At 36.2% G+C, this 11,175-nt stretch overlaps 1 protein-coding gene and 1 long non-coding RNA gene across 4 annotated transcripts; both read left to right on the top strand.

The window, feature by feature from the left end:
- Window positions 1–2,872: 2,872 nt before the first annotated feature.
- LOC149677933 (uncharacterized) lies at window positions 2,873–7,295 on the top strand. Of its 3 annotated transcripts, none has more exons than XR_016366397.1 (4): window positions 2,873–3,313; window positions 4,607–4,673; window positions 5,069–5,604; window positions 5,664–5,808. XR_016366397.1 is itself a non-coding variant. In XM_089837319.1 (4 exons), the coding sequence occupies exons 1-4, from the start codon at window positions 3,060–3,062 to the stop codon at window positions 7,257–7,259; spliced, it is 564 nt and encodes a 187-aa protein (XP_089693445.1). In that variant the 5' UTR covers window positions 2,873–3,059; the 3' UTR covers window positions 7,260–7,295. The 3 variants fall into 3 exon arrangements, 2 of the variants coding, with proteins under 2 accessions (XP_089693445.1, XP_089693446.1); XM_089837319.1 differs by lacking the exon at window positions 5,664–5,808 and adding an exon at window positions 7,203–7,295 and having other exon boundaries at window positions 5,069–5,254; XM_089837320.1 differs by having other exon boundaries at window positions 5,069–5,254.
- Window positions 7,296–7,545: 250 nt separating this feature from the next.
- Window positions 7,546–8,635, top strand: LOC149677934 (uncharacterized). The gene is made up of 2 exons (XR_016366448.1): window positions 7,546–7,605; window positions 7,678–8,635. It is a non-coding gene; the product is annotated as an uncharacterized LOC149677934 (long non-coding RNA).
- Window positions 8,636–11,175: the final 2,540 nt, after the last annotated feature.

The raw sequence follows: 11,175 nt of genomic DNA on the forward strand, positions 1-11,175 counted from the left end.
ATATATGTTGAAGACCGTCTAAACATCACTATTGAATATTGAAGACGTGCTGCTGATAGTTTGGGCGCCATCTTGAAAAATGCTAAATATATTACAAATACATAAATCTTTTCGAACTTTCTAAAATGAGTAGATTATTTTCATTAACGTAATAAACACAAAATATTGCCATCCCAAGTCGAAATTATCGACGCCATCTTTAAAAATGGCCACTTAAAAATTATAACCCTTAATTCTGAAAGAAAGAAAAGTTATTCAAAGCTGTAATTCTCTACAAATGGAAATTAATAAAAATGTCTTCGTGGACAAAGACTAGAAAAAGTAAATGATAAGAGAACAAAATGGATTGACCGAAGTACAGATATTAATTTTTTTCAGTAGATATCAAGTAGATATGACTTGATGCCGTTTTATAACGTTAAACTGAAATTCACATGCTTTTGCTAAATTTCCTATGGAGATTAACATGGGGTTTATCGTGATTTTTCACAACCGCTAACTTAAAAACTACAGCGAAATTACTTTTCGGAATACTCTTAAATTAACAACTAGGTATTCAGGGTGTGCTATCGGCCAGTTTGATCAAAACAATTAGGTCTAAGTATGTTAATTTTGTTATTAATATGAGGTTATAGTGATCTTTTTATCTAGCAGACAACAGAGTCCATTGAGTTGAGAAAATTACCACTAGAGTGGTCTTTCATCCGCAAAGATGTAGACCAAAATGAACTCTATCACGCGCTTGTGGCGCTATCATCGTGCAAAAAAAGGGAACTAAAAGAAAAGGCGGGAAATTTGACTAATTTCAAGAATACATGTATATGGCGGAAATTTAAAGTTCGTTTTCGAGATGGCGACACCATCGTTTGATAAACTTGGTGCCTGTCCGTCCGTCCCATTGCTTTAAAAGTTGTCCCCCGTTCCCCTAATAGGCAGCTTAACGCAAAGGCCACTCTAGTGTTAATTTTCTCAACTCAATGACCGTGTCTACAACTCTGGTTCAGTTCAGTTCTAATCAAAAAGAGTGCAAAGCCTCTATAACAAATTTTAGTTAATTACAGAAGTACGGCTCTTGAGTTAAATGTCAGGTTAACCTGTTAATGCGCTGATACCCATTTCTTCAGTTTTCAAACAGAACGAGAACAAGGGAGGGCCTAGCTTAGTGCCTGATAACAAGTTAAGTTGACATTTTCAGTTTGCTTCATTCTGTGGAAGTTGAACCATGGAGTCTGTACCTTAAGATCATACAGGCTCCATGGTTGAACTTGTTTTATTAAATTTTTATTTTTATTTGGACTTGAAACGTACAAGCAAGCCTTATGCTTTTGAGGTACGAACGGAATGGTTTTAACATGAGAATATTAAACAAATATTGAGAATTAAATGAACAAAGTGCTTATAGGTAATTAACTAATGTTTTTAACATGAGAATAGTAAACAAATATTAAGAATTGAATGAACAAAGTGCTTATAGGTAATTAGTTAATGATTTTAACGTGAGAATAGTAAACAAATATTAAGAATTAAATGAACCAAGCGCTTATAGGTAATTAATTAATTTAGGAATTTATGATTTGGACATGAGAGTAGTAAACAAATTTAAGATTTAAACTAACAAAGTGCTTGTAGGTAATTAATTAATGAAGGAATTTCCAGGACAAGTGGAGAGGAATGAGTAGTGGAATATATTACAAGTGGAATGTTGGGAAAGTGCAGCGCGGAACTTAGACCTTATAGTGATAGAGATTATTGATTCCGGGAGTGCATTCCAATCATGGATGACCGAGCTTGTAAAGTGATGTTGACGAACTGAGGTCAACACTCTAAGTTTTAGGATTTTGAGGGAGTGACCCATAGTAGAAGATAAAGGTGCCGGTTGGAAGAATGTATCAATATCCAACGCGAGCTTATTGTTAAAGAATCGTGTAATAGACAGAGATTATAAATTAAGTGTCGCGAGGGGAACGGGTCGATTTGGAGTTTTGATAATCTTATGTGGGCAGGCAGCTTCTCAAGTTTGTTGGTTAATTTAGTGAATTTATCTTGAGCCTTTTGCAAAGTGGTAATGCTGGAAGAGGACGACTGTGTCCATATGGGGGAGGCGTAATCAAGAATTGGTAATGCTAGGGCGTTGTAAATAGTTTTAATGCATTTTTGAGACCGATTATTAGAATTACGACGAATTAGCCCTGAAAGGAAGTGAATACGTTTACTGATTTTGTTAGTTTGAGAGGTAAATTTTAGGTTGGGTTCGATGGTGACACCCAGATCAGATTCGGATAGGGTGCCCCTTATGGGCTTACCGTAGAGAAAGTAGGTATGGTGCGGGTTAGAAGAACCTAGGTGGAGTACAGCACATTTGTCCACAGTGAAGCGAAGTCCATGATCAGTGGCCCAGGCTTCAACAGAGTCCAAATCCGCTTGGAGGTTGGTTAAGTCTGGAGCAGATTTAATGCGATAGGAGAGTTTAGTATCGTCTGCGAAAAGCAGAACGAGAGCGAATTCAACACCAGATGGGAGTGAGTTAATAATGACGTTACAGAGAAGGGGACCCAACACCGAACCCTGAGGGACACCTTGCTCGATAGAAGCCCAAGTAGAATGGTGGCCCTGGAAGATGACCCTTTGTTTCAGTAGCATTACGAAGTATAGGTAGTGTCATACCAGAAGTGAGATAAGGGACTAGAAGTAAATTGCTAAAGTAGCATTGGTAATAGCACTAATGAACAAATTTGATTATTTTATGCCGCTTTCATAGCGCCTACATTAGAGAGAAAAGAAATTGGGTCGAGTTTCAACAAAATTTCCTACCCCCATCCCCTCAACCTTAAGCCGCGGAACACGAACACGAACACGGACACGGACACGGACGCGGGTGCTTGAATCTAGTTCGGCCGTCTTCCGTCGCGCGAGCGTCTCACGTTTTGGAGAGGGAAAATTCCGAAACCGCTACCAGAGGGCCAACCCTTGGTGTGTTATCAAGAATATTCACTTTCGCCGAGTGAACCATTTGGTCACCTCGATACTTCTAGTCCCTTATCTTACTTCTGGTCATACTTATGGAACATATCTTATGGTATTACTATTACCACGTGACAGTTTATACTGTTCACTTACTCTACTACAACAAGTTTTGTGGTATTTTGTTCATATCGCGGGCTTTGCCGATAAAATGTGAATTCTTTCAAACAAGTTTAACATTGCTGGAAAAAACAATTGGCGTCAGGAATGCTGAGATTAAGGAAGCTCGTTTTTTTTTCTGTAAATATTTCCTTGAAAATAACGAGTTAAGGAATGGAATTGATGAAAAAGTGTGAGTATAACTTAAAGTATATATGATTAACTATGAAATGTGCTGGCCATTTTTGCTATATTACTATTTAAATGGAACAGCTAGTAGATTAGTAATACAAAATATTTAATTTATTTGCAAGATTGTTAACTTATTAAAAGTTCCTTAGTCCCAATCACATCATGCTGACGTCAGGATGCTCTCATATGGCTATATAGAATTCTTTTTCACCACTAATGTGGCAAATCTAGTTTCCCTTTAGCCTTTATTGTAAATGACCCAAAACATAAGATAAATTTATTCTTTATAAAGACAGGGTTCGTACGGAGCCTGGGAAAGTTTAAAATGTTTTCCTAAAAAGTCAGGGATTTCATTCGGTATATCAAACCACGCTTCGAGCAATATGAGGCAGGTGTGATGAAGTGGGCTCTGGTAAACACATACTTAAAATGGTCAGGGATAAGCTGGAAAAATCAGGGATTTTCAATGTCAAAATTTCGTACGAACCCTGAAAGAGAATTCTACAGAACTCTCAACTACTTTTAATCAATAATGCGCGTTAGGCTTTAAGCAAATGTCCCCTCCTTTGGCGCCCGTAACCCAGGACCATTAAGCACAGATGTCCTGGAAAAATTATAAGGTAAAACCCAGGTTCTTCTAATGGCATCGCCTGTCGTCGCCCCTAGCGGCAGCGCCCCGAAACTATTCCACTCATAAGCCTTATGTTATGGCTATGCTTTGAGTCGAAAAAGTTTCAATATGAAACAAACAAGGGGAAGGTTTCAATTTTTTTATTTAAACACATAGGGGGTTTTTTGACTTATTTTGGGAGGGGGGGGGTTTAAGGTAAATTTTGTCTATTGCATAGGTTTTCGAATGTTTTATAGCTAACAAGCTCAAAGAAGTATCATATAAGCTTAATAAGAGGGTTCTCCATTGTAGTCCATCTCTGTTTATTGTTAAATAGTCTTAACCGTAACACGTTAACTAATCTTCTACATGCCAACCAATCAAAACTCGTTAATGTCGAGGGCGGAGCTAAAACTATCCTTTCCTAACCATAGCGAGCCAGTTAACTCCACCCCTTGACTAAGGTAGCATCTAGTCGCATTTGTTTAAAGTAAACAAAAGCCTAAATTTGCTTTAACACGTCTTAAACTTAATAAATTTTTTACATAATTAACGGATGCATTTTTCAAGTTTTCTTGTGTGATTTTAATAGTTTAAATCAATTACGAAAATGGTTGTCTGGCCATTTCGTCAAATTCCCCTTAAAAGCCTGGTTAATGCTAATTACAAATTTGAATTTTATAGTTTCTCATTGGATAAAATATTCAGTTTAACAGCGAAGCTCGATGAATCAGATTGCAATGCAACTGCTGTAAGTTTAATTACAGAATGCTAAAGGGAGGGTGTTCAACACTAAGTTTATAAGATATGTTCCATAAGTATTACACTTCCTATACAAAACAAGTTCGTAATGCTACAGAGACACTCACAGCTGGAGCTAATTCGAGAGAATTGATTAACTACACTCGGTGGTTAATTTTGCAGACTTCCATCTTATTATTTTGTCTGTGCTAAGCATTTGACAGCCCGTCACTAGGCGTCGCTTTACCCTGAATCTATCACCTACGTCATTTCATGACAAGCTCCAGTTTGTAGCCAGTTACAAACTTATGGATTGAACATAACTTATGAACTTATGTTGTTAATAATTGGTACCCTAGAAGGAGCAATTTAGGAAATACTGTTGTATTTCTAATTATTTTGCAGACACGCGAGTTCCTTCTGTGCATCTTAAAAAAATGCACTCGTACGTTTTTGGAACAATTTTTAAATGTTACTTATCGAGACGCCAACTTCAAAGTCTTAAAAACGTGGCTGCTAAAAGGTTTAACGGAAGCCTTTGATGACAAGTTGCCACTCCTCGCTATTCAAGTTATTAATGAAGTTATTAAGGTATTTATAACATACAGAATAACATTCTCAAATTAAAAATAAATAAATAAATAGCCCAAATGGCATTTATAAGGGTTTCAGGAGGGGTTTTTACCCAGATTAACTTGAAACTAATATAGTAAACGCGAAATTGGATTTTCTTCAATTTTTGGATTACTTGAATTTATTTCGCTTTTAAAATTTCCCGAAATGTGTCAAATTACTCATTAACTTTAGATATATTTTTCACTTTTAAACACTTAGAAATAAGTTTAGAATTCAATTCATTATTTGAACAACTTATAAGGCCATCTTTCAATATAAGTTTTTTTTTAAAATACTATTTGTAAAAATCTATCAGCTGACATTTCGTAAGTTTTATGATACCCTAATTTAAATGTTCGCAAGTTGATATTGCTTCTTTTTTTAGAGAATTCACGCATTGGAGAGCACTAACGAGGAAAGGGATTTTGCATTTCCCTAGCATAACTTGTATTACTATGGGTTTTTTAGGCAGAATAATTTGTATGTGATTTTCAGAATATTAAAAAATAAAAACCATAAATCCATCAAAACTACTTAGTAATTTATTTATACTTATTTCTTTTCAAAATAAACTTCAAAACAAAGTGGCGTAGTGAAATAAAATGATTTTTTTTGGTATTTATATATATATTTATTTATATATGTGTATGCATTGCTTTGTTTGGTTAACCACCTTTTATAGGCCTCTGTGGTTGTCAGTAACTTTGGATACGAGATAATTATTAAATACGTATAGTTTACTCACACATCTTTGAAAACAGTTGTAAATTTTTCTAACAGCCCAAACTTGCCTTCGTAACGATACCAATATCTCTTAAATACTACTAATTAAATCAGTATAAACACAACAAAACCGCCTCGTAATAACCCTTACAAAAATTTAGGTCACAAATAGTTCCTCAAACGTTACCTAATTGTTGCCCATTTTATGCTATACTTTTTCGAAGGTCATGTTCGCTAAACTGCTGCGTAACACGTACCGAACCGTTAGCTACCATTTTTTCGCCATGTTGACTGAAAGTTACCGAACTTTTTAAATGAGAGTTACCTACACGTTACCTATTAGGTAAGATTTGCTTAAAACTTGTTTTCAAGATGTTACCCACTAGTTATCTTTCGGGTAACTAGGCCTACCTCGTCTGCGTAATTAGCCTTAGAACACGGTGCAATGCATTAGTTTGCATGTTAGGTGAAAGGGTTCGGCAATTTTTTTATTAAATAAGATACGGAAATATGTTTAATTTTGATTTTGTCTTTCGGTTCCCTCAAAAAGTAGACGAGTCAGCTAGCTCAAAAGTTTACTGATAGTTTTTAAAATAAATTAAGTAAACAAATTGTGACCACAGAGTTCTCGGTTTTTTGACCAATGAAAAGTAGTAAACAACTTGTGTCCTCATAGTTTGCTGTTTTCGGCCCATGAAAATTACAAAACATATTGTGACTTAATAGTTTCCTCATTTCGACCTTCGGTATGAAGGTCAACAAGTTGTTGCCTAAAAGTGGCTCTCTTTTACCCATAGTAACATTTGGTTTCCTGTTTGTTATCTCATAGTTACCCGAAAAATGGGTAACAATTTGTGTTGACTTCAGTTACCTAAAAGTTTCTACAAAAATCCACGGTTACCTAATTGTTACCTATTTGTTACCAGAAAGTTACCTAAATTCCTTAAACTTTTTTGTAAGGGAATACCCAAATTCCAGATTGGGTATACATAAAACAAGAGCTACCGCGATATTTTTGAAGTTTGAAATGCAGTCTGTGCAGACGAATTTAAATTTGAAGTTGCTATTGGTCATGGCATTAACCAATAACAGGCTGATACCCATATAAATCCCGCCTTTCAAGATTTTTGGGTAGATCCATCTAGTGAGCGAAAATCGAGTTACGGGTGGCCCGCGCTTTGCTTTAAATTGAAAATTTCAGGTAACAAAACAATATACCTTAAATGAACGGCCTTTTTCTGAATATAAATGGAATTAAGTATAATATGTTAAAAACAGGAAATATATGATCTCTTATTACAAAATACTTAGCATTTAATGCTTGATTTTTTTAAGACTAATTAAATGCTAATTATTTTGCAATGAGAGATATTTAGTTTTCATTTTATATTTAAAAAAGGCCGTACTTTTAAAGGTATAATGTTATGTTACCTGAACTTTTCCTTTAAATGCGATGTTAATTATTTTATTGCATTTAATAGAATAATGGCGTCACCAATGAGATCCTTACCACTATTAAGAAAGTGGGTCTTCTTGAAGTAATGAACGAGATTTTTCTCAACAATAAAATTAACAGTTCAGCGACTGGTGTCTTAAATGTTCAAGTAGAATGTTTAAATTTAGTCGCAGGTAAATATTGAGTTTTATATTTATTTGTACTTTTCATACTATTAAAGGGAGGGTGAAATGAAAAATCAAGTCGGGTGCAAATATCATATCTTCAGACGAGCCCTATATGTGCCCGACCTGCTCTCTACCAGCCTTAAGTGACTCGTTTTTTGCTATTCAAGAACCTACATCTCCGGATCATTCCGCCTTATCGACACAGCCCCCTCGACGTTCGAATTGCATCACTTTCTTCCATGCCAATGTTCGAAGCCTGCGTAACAAGCTGAACGATCTAGCACTTTTGAACTCCTCGCGCTATGATATCATTGGCCACACGGAAACTTGGCTAGACTCTTCGGTTATGGATTCGGAGTTACTACCCCCGGAATACATAACTTTCCGGAAGGATCGTCCTACCAGAGGTGGCGGTGTTTTATTGTCGTTACATGAATCATTACATCCTGTTCCTGTCGAGCTCCCATGCGCATTCCAAAACTCTGACGATGGGATTCCAATCGAAGCGGTATTTGTGACATTTACTAGCGGCTTTCGTTCGGCTGTGGTCGGTTGTGTCTATCGTCCACCAAGTTCTTCCCTGGCTTACCTGGTTACGCTTTGCGACCTTTTTGGACACCTCCATGAGACCCTGCCGCCACATGATGTGTTTCTTTTGATGGGCGACTTGAACCCGATTTAGCGTTTTTGTCTGTCATTTAATAAAAGATTAAAAATGTGTTTAAGGGCTAAGCGAGGTTAAGTAAAATACAATTGAAACTGAAAGTGACAGTCTTGTTTGTAATAAATTGTTCAAGAACGCAGACGGTATTTCCTGGATGTTTCACTATGCAAAATGGTTTTATAATTAGAAGAAGAATCGATAAAAAATAACTTTATTTTCCTCTTTATCCTCCCTTTAAGGGCTAGGGTATGTCCAATAAAATATCAAGCAAAAATTCAAGCTGAAAGTGACTGTCTTGTTTGTATAAAATAGTTCAATAAAGCACACGAGCATTCTTCAATTTGAAACTCGAAGGAAGTCTTGTTATTTGAAAATTGTCGTCCAAATTTTTTAAATATTTTTCAACTTTTAACTAGTTATCAATAATGATATTAATAGTTATCCAAAATTTCTTTTAAAAGGCTAGTTATCTTTCCTACACAATAAAAGTCTTAAAACACAAAACGGCCTAATATCCCAATACCTCCCAAAGTTAGTATTTTTGCCATAGAAAATAAACGAAAGGAGTAGCAGACCAGCAGCGCAGAGAGACCAACTTCAAGTGTTTACCGTTCGGGTTCGTTTTAGCTGATAGCTGTTATTTTCACTAGTGATCATTGTTACCGGCATTCATTTTTTTTTTCATTTAATTTTTAGGTTTTTCCATCGGTAGCTTTGAACGTCAGTTGTGAAATACACCTTTGCCCATGCTTTGGTTGTGGTCGGCTTTATTATTAAGCCTCAATAGAGATAGATTTAATTTTAGAAGCAGGATTCGAGAACGGTTAGTGTTTAATTCAGTCCGACTCATTGCCCAGTATAGAGCCCTCCCTCTAACGCGTGATGAAAAGTTTAAATTTTCGTATTGCTCAATTAAACTACGTTTTGCTGACGTTACTGACGGGATCGGCAAAAAATACGTTATTCCTTTTTACCTTTGTCGCTTTGACACGCCTCTTCTTTCATTCCCCTCCTTTCCGTGGAAGGGGGTCCGGGAATTTGACGCGCTCCTAGATTACTCTAATCTCTATTCCCACTTCTAAAATTAAATATATCCCTGGCCTCACATTTGCGCTAAACGCGGGAGGCTATGGTCAACCTCCTCTCCTCTGAAGTTGTTTCTTATATGGAATAGACGAATATGTCAATTTGAAGGGATCTCGTGAAGCGCATATGCCATCGATATTCTCTAGGCTGCAATGAATCGGGCTTAAGACCTAGACGTAATTAATATGAGTTCTAAATATTATGACATCACGGGCTCATGGCCAAAATAACAATATTTTCAAACCGCTTCTCCTCTTCAAAAGACGCGAGTTTTCTCTTAAAGGGAGTGGGAAGTGGAAAATAAAGCGATTTTTTTATTGATTCTTCTACTAATCATGAGACCAGTATGCACAATGAAAAATTCAGGAAATACCTCCCATTAATTTTAATATTCAAATTAGGTTAAGATTTTAAGAATAATTTCAAAAAATTAACTCCGACCAATCCCGTAACGCCGTGCCTTTTCGTTAACAAAATTCTCGTGGCACACTCCATGTCTCGCGCCACAATTGTCACATCGTCGTGCAAATTTTTTCAAATCTCGCGATAAATTGATTCAACACGGAGCGTGCCAAGAGAAAATTGTTGATAAAAAGGCGGGGCGCTACGCGATTGGTCGGAGATCCCTATTTAAAATTATCCATGAAATTTCAAACTAATTGTCGTTTAAAAATCGTTCGGTGTTATTTCCTGGATGTTTCACGTAGTAGATTGGTCTAAATTCTAATAAAAGAATCAATAAAAAAATTACTTTATTTTCCACTTCACCATCCCTTTAATGAACGTCTGATTTGTTTCAAAGTATTGCGCCACAAGACCAATCATATATATATGCATAAAGTGTCATAACATCTAACAAGCATTATTACGACAAAGATTCGATACTCGATTATGAATTATCGCCACTCTAACCAAGTTTGCCAGAATTTGAATAAAGGCTGATTACTCGTGACCTATTCATCCGAATTGAATTTGGTGAACACTTTTCAAATATGAATCGACCCCAAGGAATCCGAAAATCGCATTTATATCCTCGAGAATCCAATATTTTCAAAGTTGATAATTTTGACATTTCCGGTTTCCGGTATAAGTATGCAAAGGACAACTTTGGAACGGGTAAAATATGAAAGAGGAATGCAAAACTTTTATAACGCACTTTATTCCAGAGCGCTAGCTTGAATAGTTTTTGAAATATAGTAAAATATGTGCGAAAAACGCAACGCGCAAAGACTTTTTTAACAGTCTGTACATCTGAACTAACAAGTAACCGATATCTGAGCTACTTTCCTTACCTTTAAATACAATCATTAATAAAAACAAAGGGATTAACGCTTTTGGCCGTTTAACACGTTCAAGGTCTTCCACTAGGTTTGAACTTATTTCGATCATTGCCTTATGCTCAATAATCGAAAACAATTGGGTCAAAACCACAATACTGGTGCTATAATTCTGCTAAATCTCCTTGATTTTCGGTCTACTTTTGAGAGCCCATAACGTCGCAACGGAGCGCTTTACCCCAAAACGTCATAGGACCTTTCGGACTCCTTTTGACCCAAGGAACATGCCTGTTAATTTGTGCGAGACTTTCCAGAAACACCCTGTATGTTCCAAACTATTCAATATGTCTAGTGAAAGGCTTATCCCACACGCGATTCGTAATCCTATCCTGTGGTATGTTACATTTAACAAAAATAATTTCACTCGGAAAGGGACATCCTGACCGTTTCGATAAGCCCTACATGACTGATGTAGATGGGTTGTTACCATTCAAAGGCATAAACGTGTAGCTATGGTTGATAAA

This window comes from Phalangium opilio, unplaced genomic scaffold (genome assembly GCF_054372755.1).
Source record: "Phalangium opilio isolate 3A_F unplaced genomic scaffold, DU_Popi_V2 ptg000043l_1, whole genome shotgun sequence".
In the NCBI taxonomy this organism is placed as follows: domain Eukaryota; kingdom Metazoa; phylum Arthropoda; class Arachnida; order Opiliones; family Phalangiidae; genus Phalangium; species Phalangium opilio.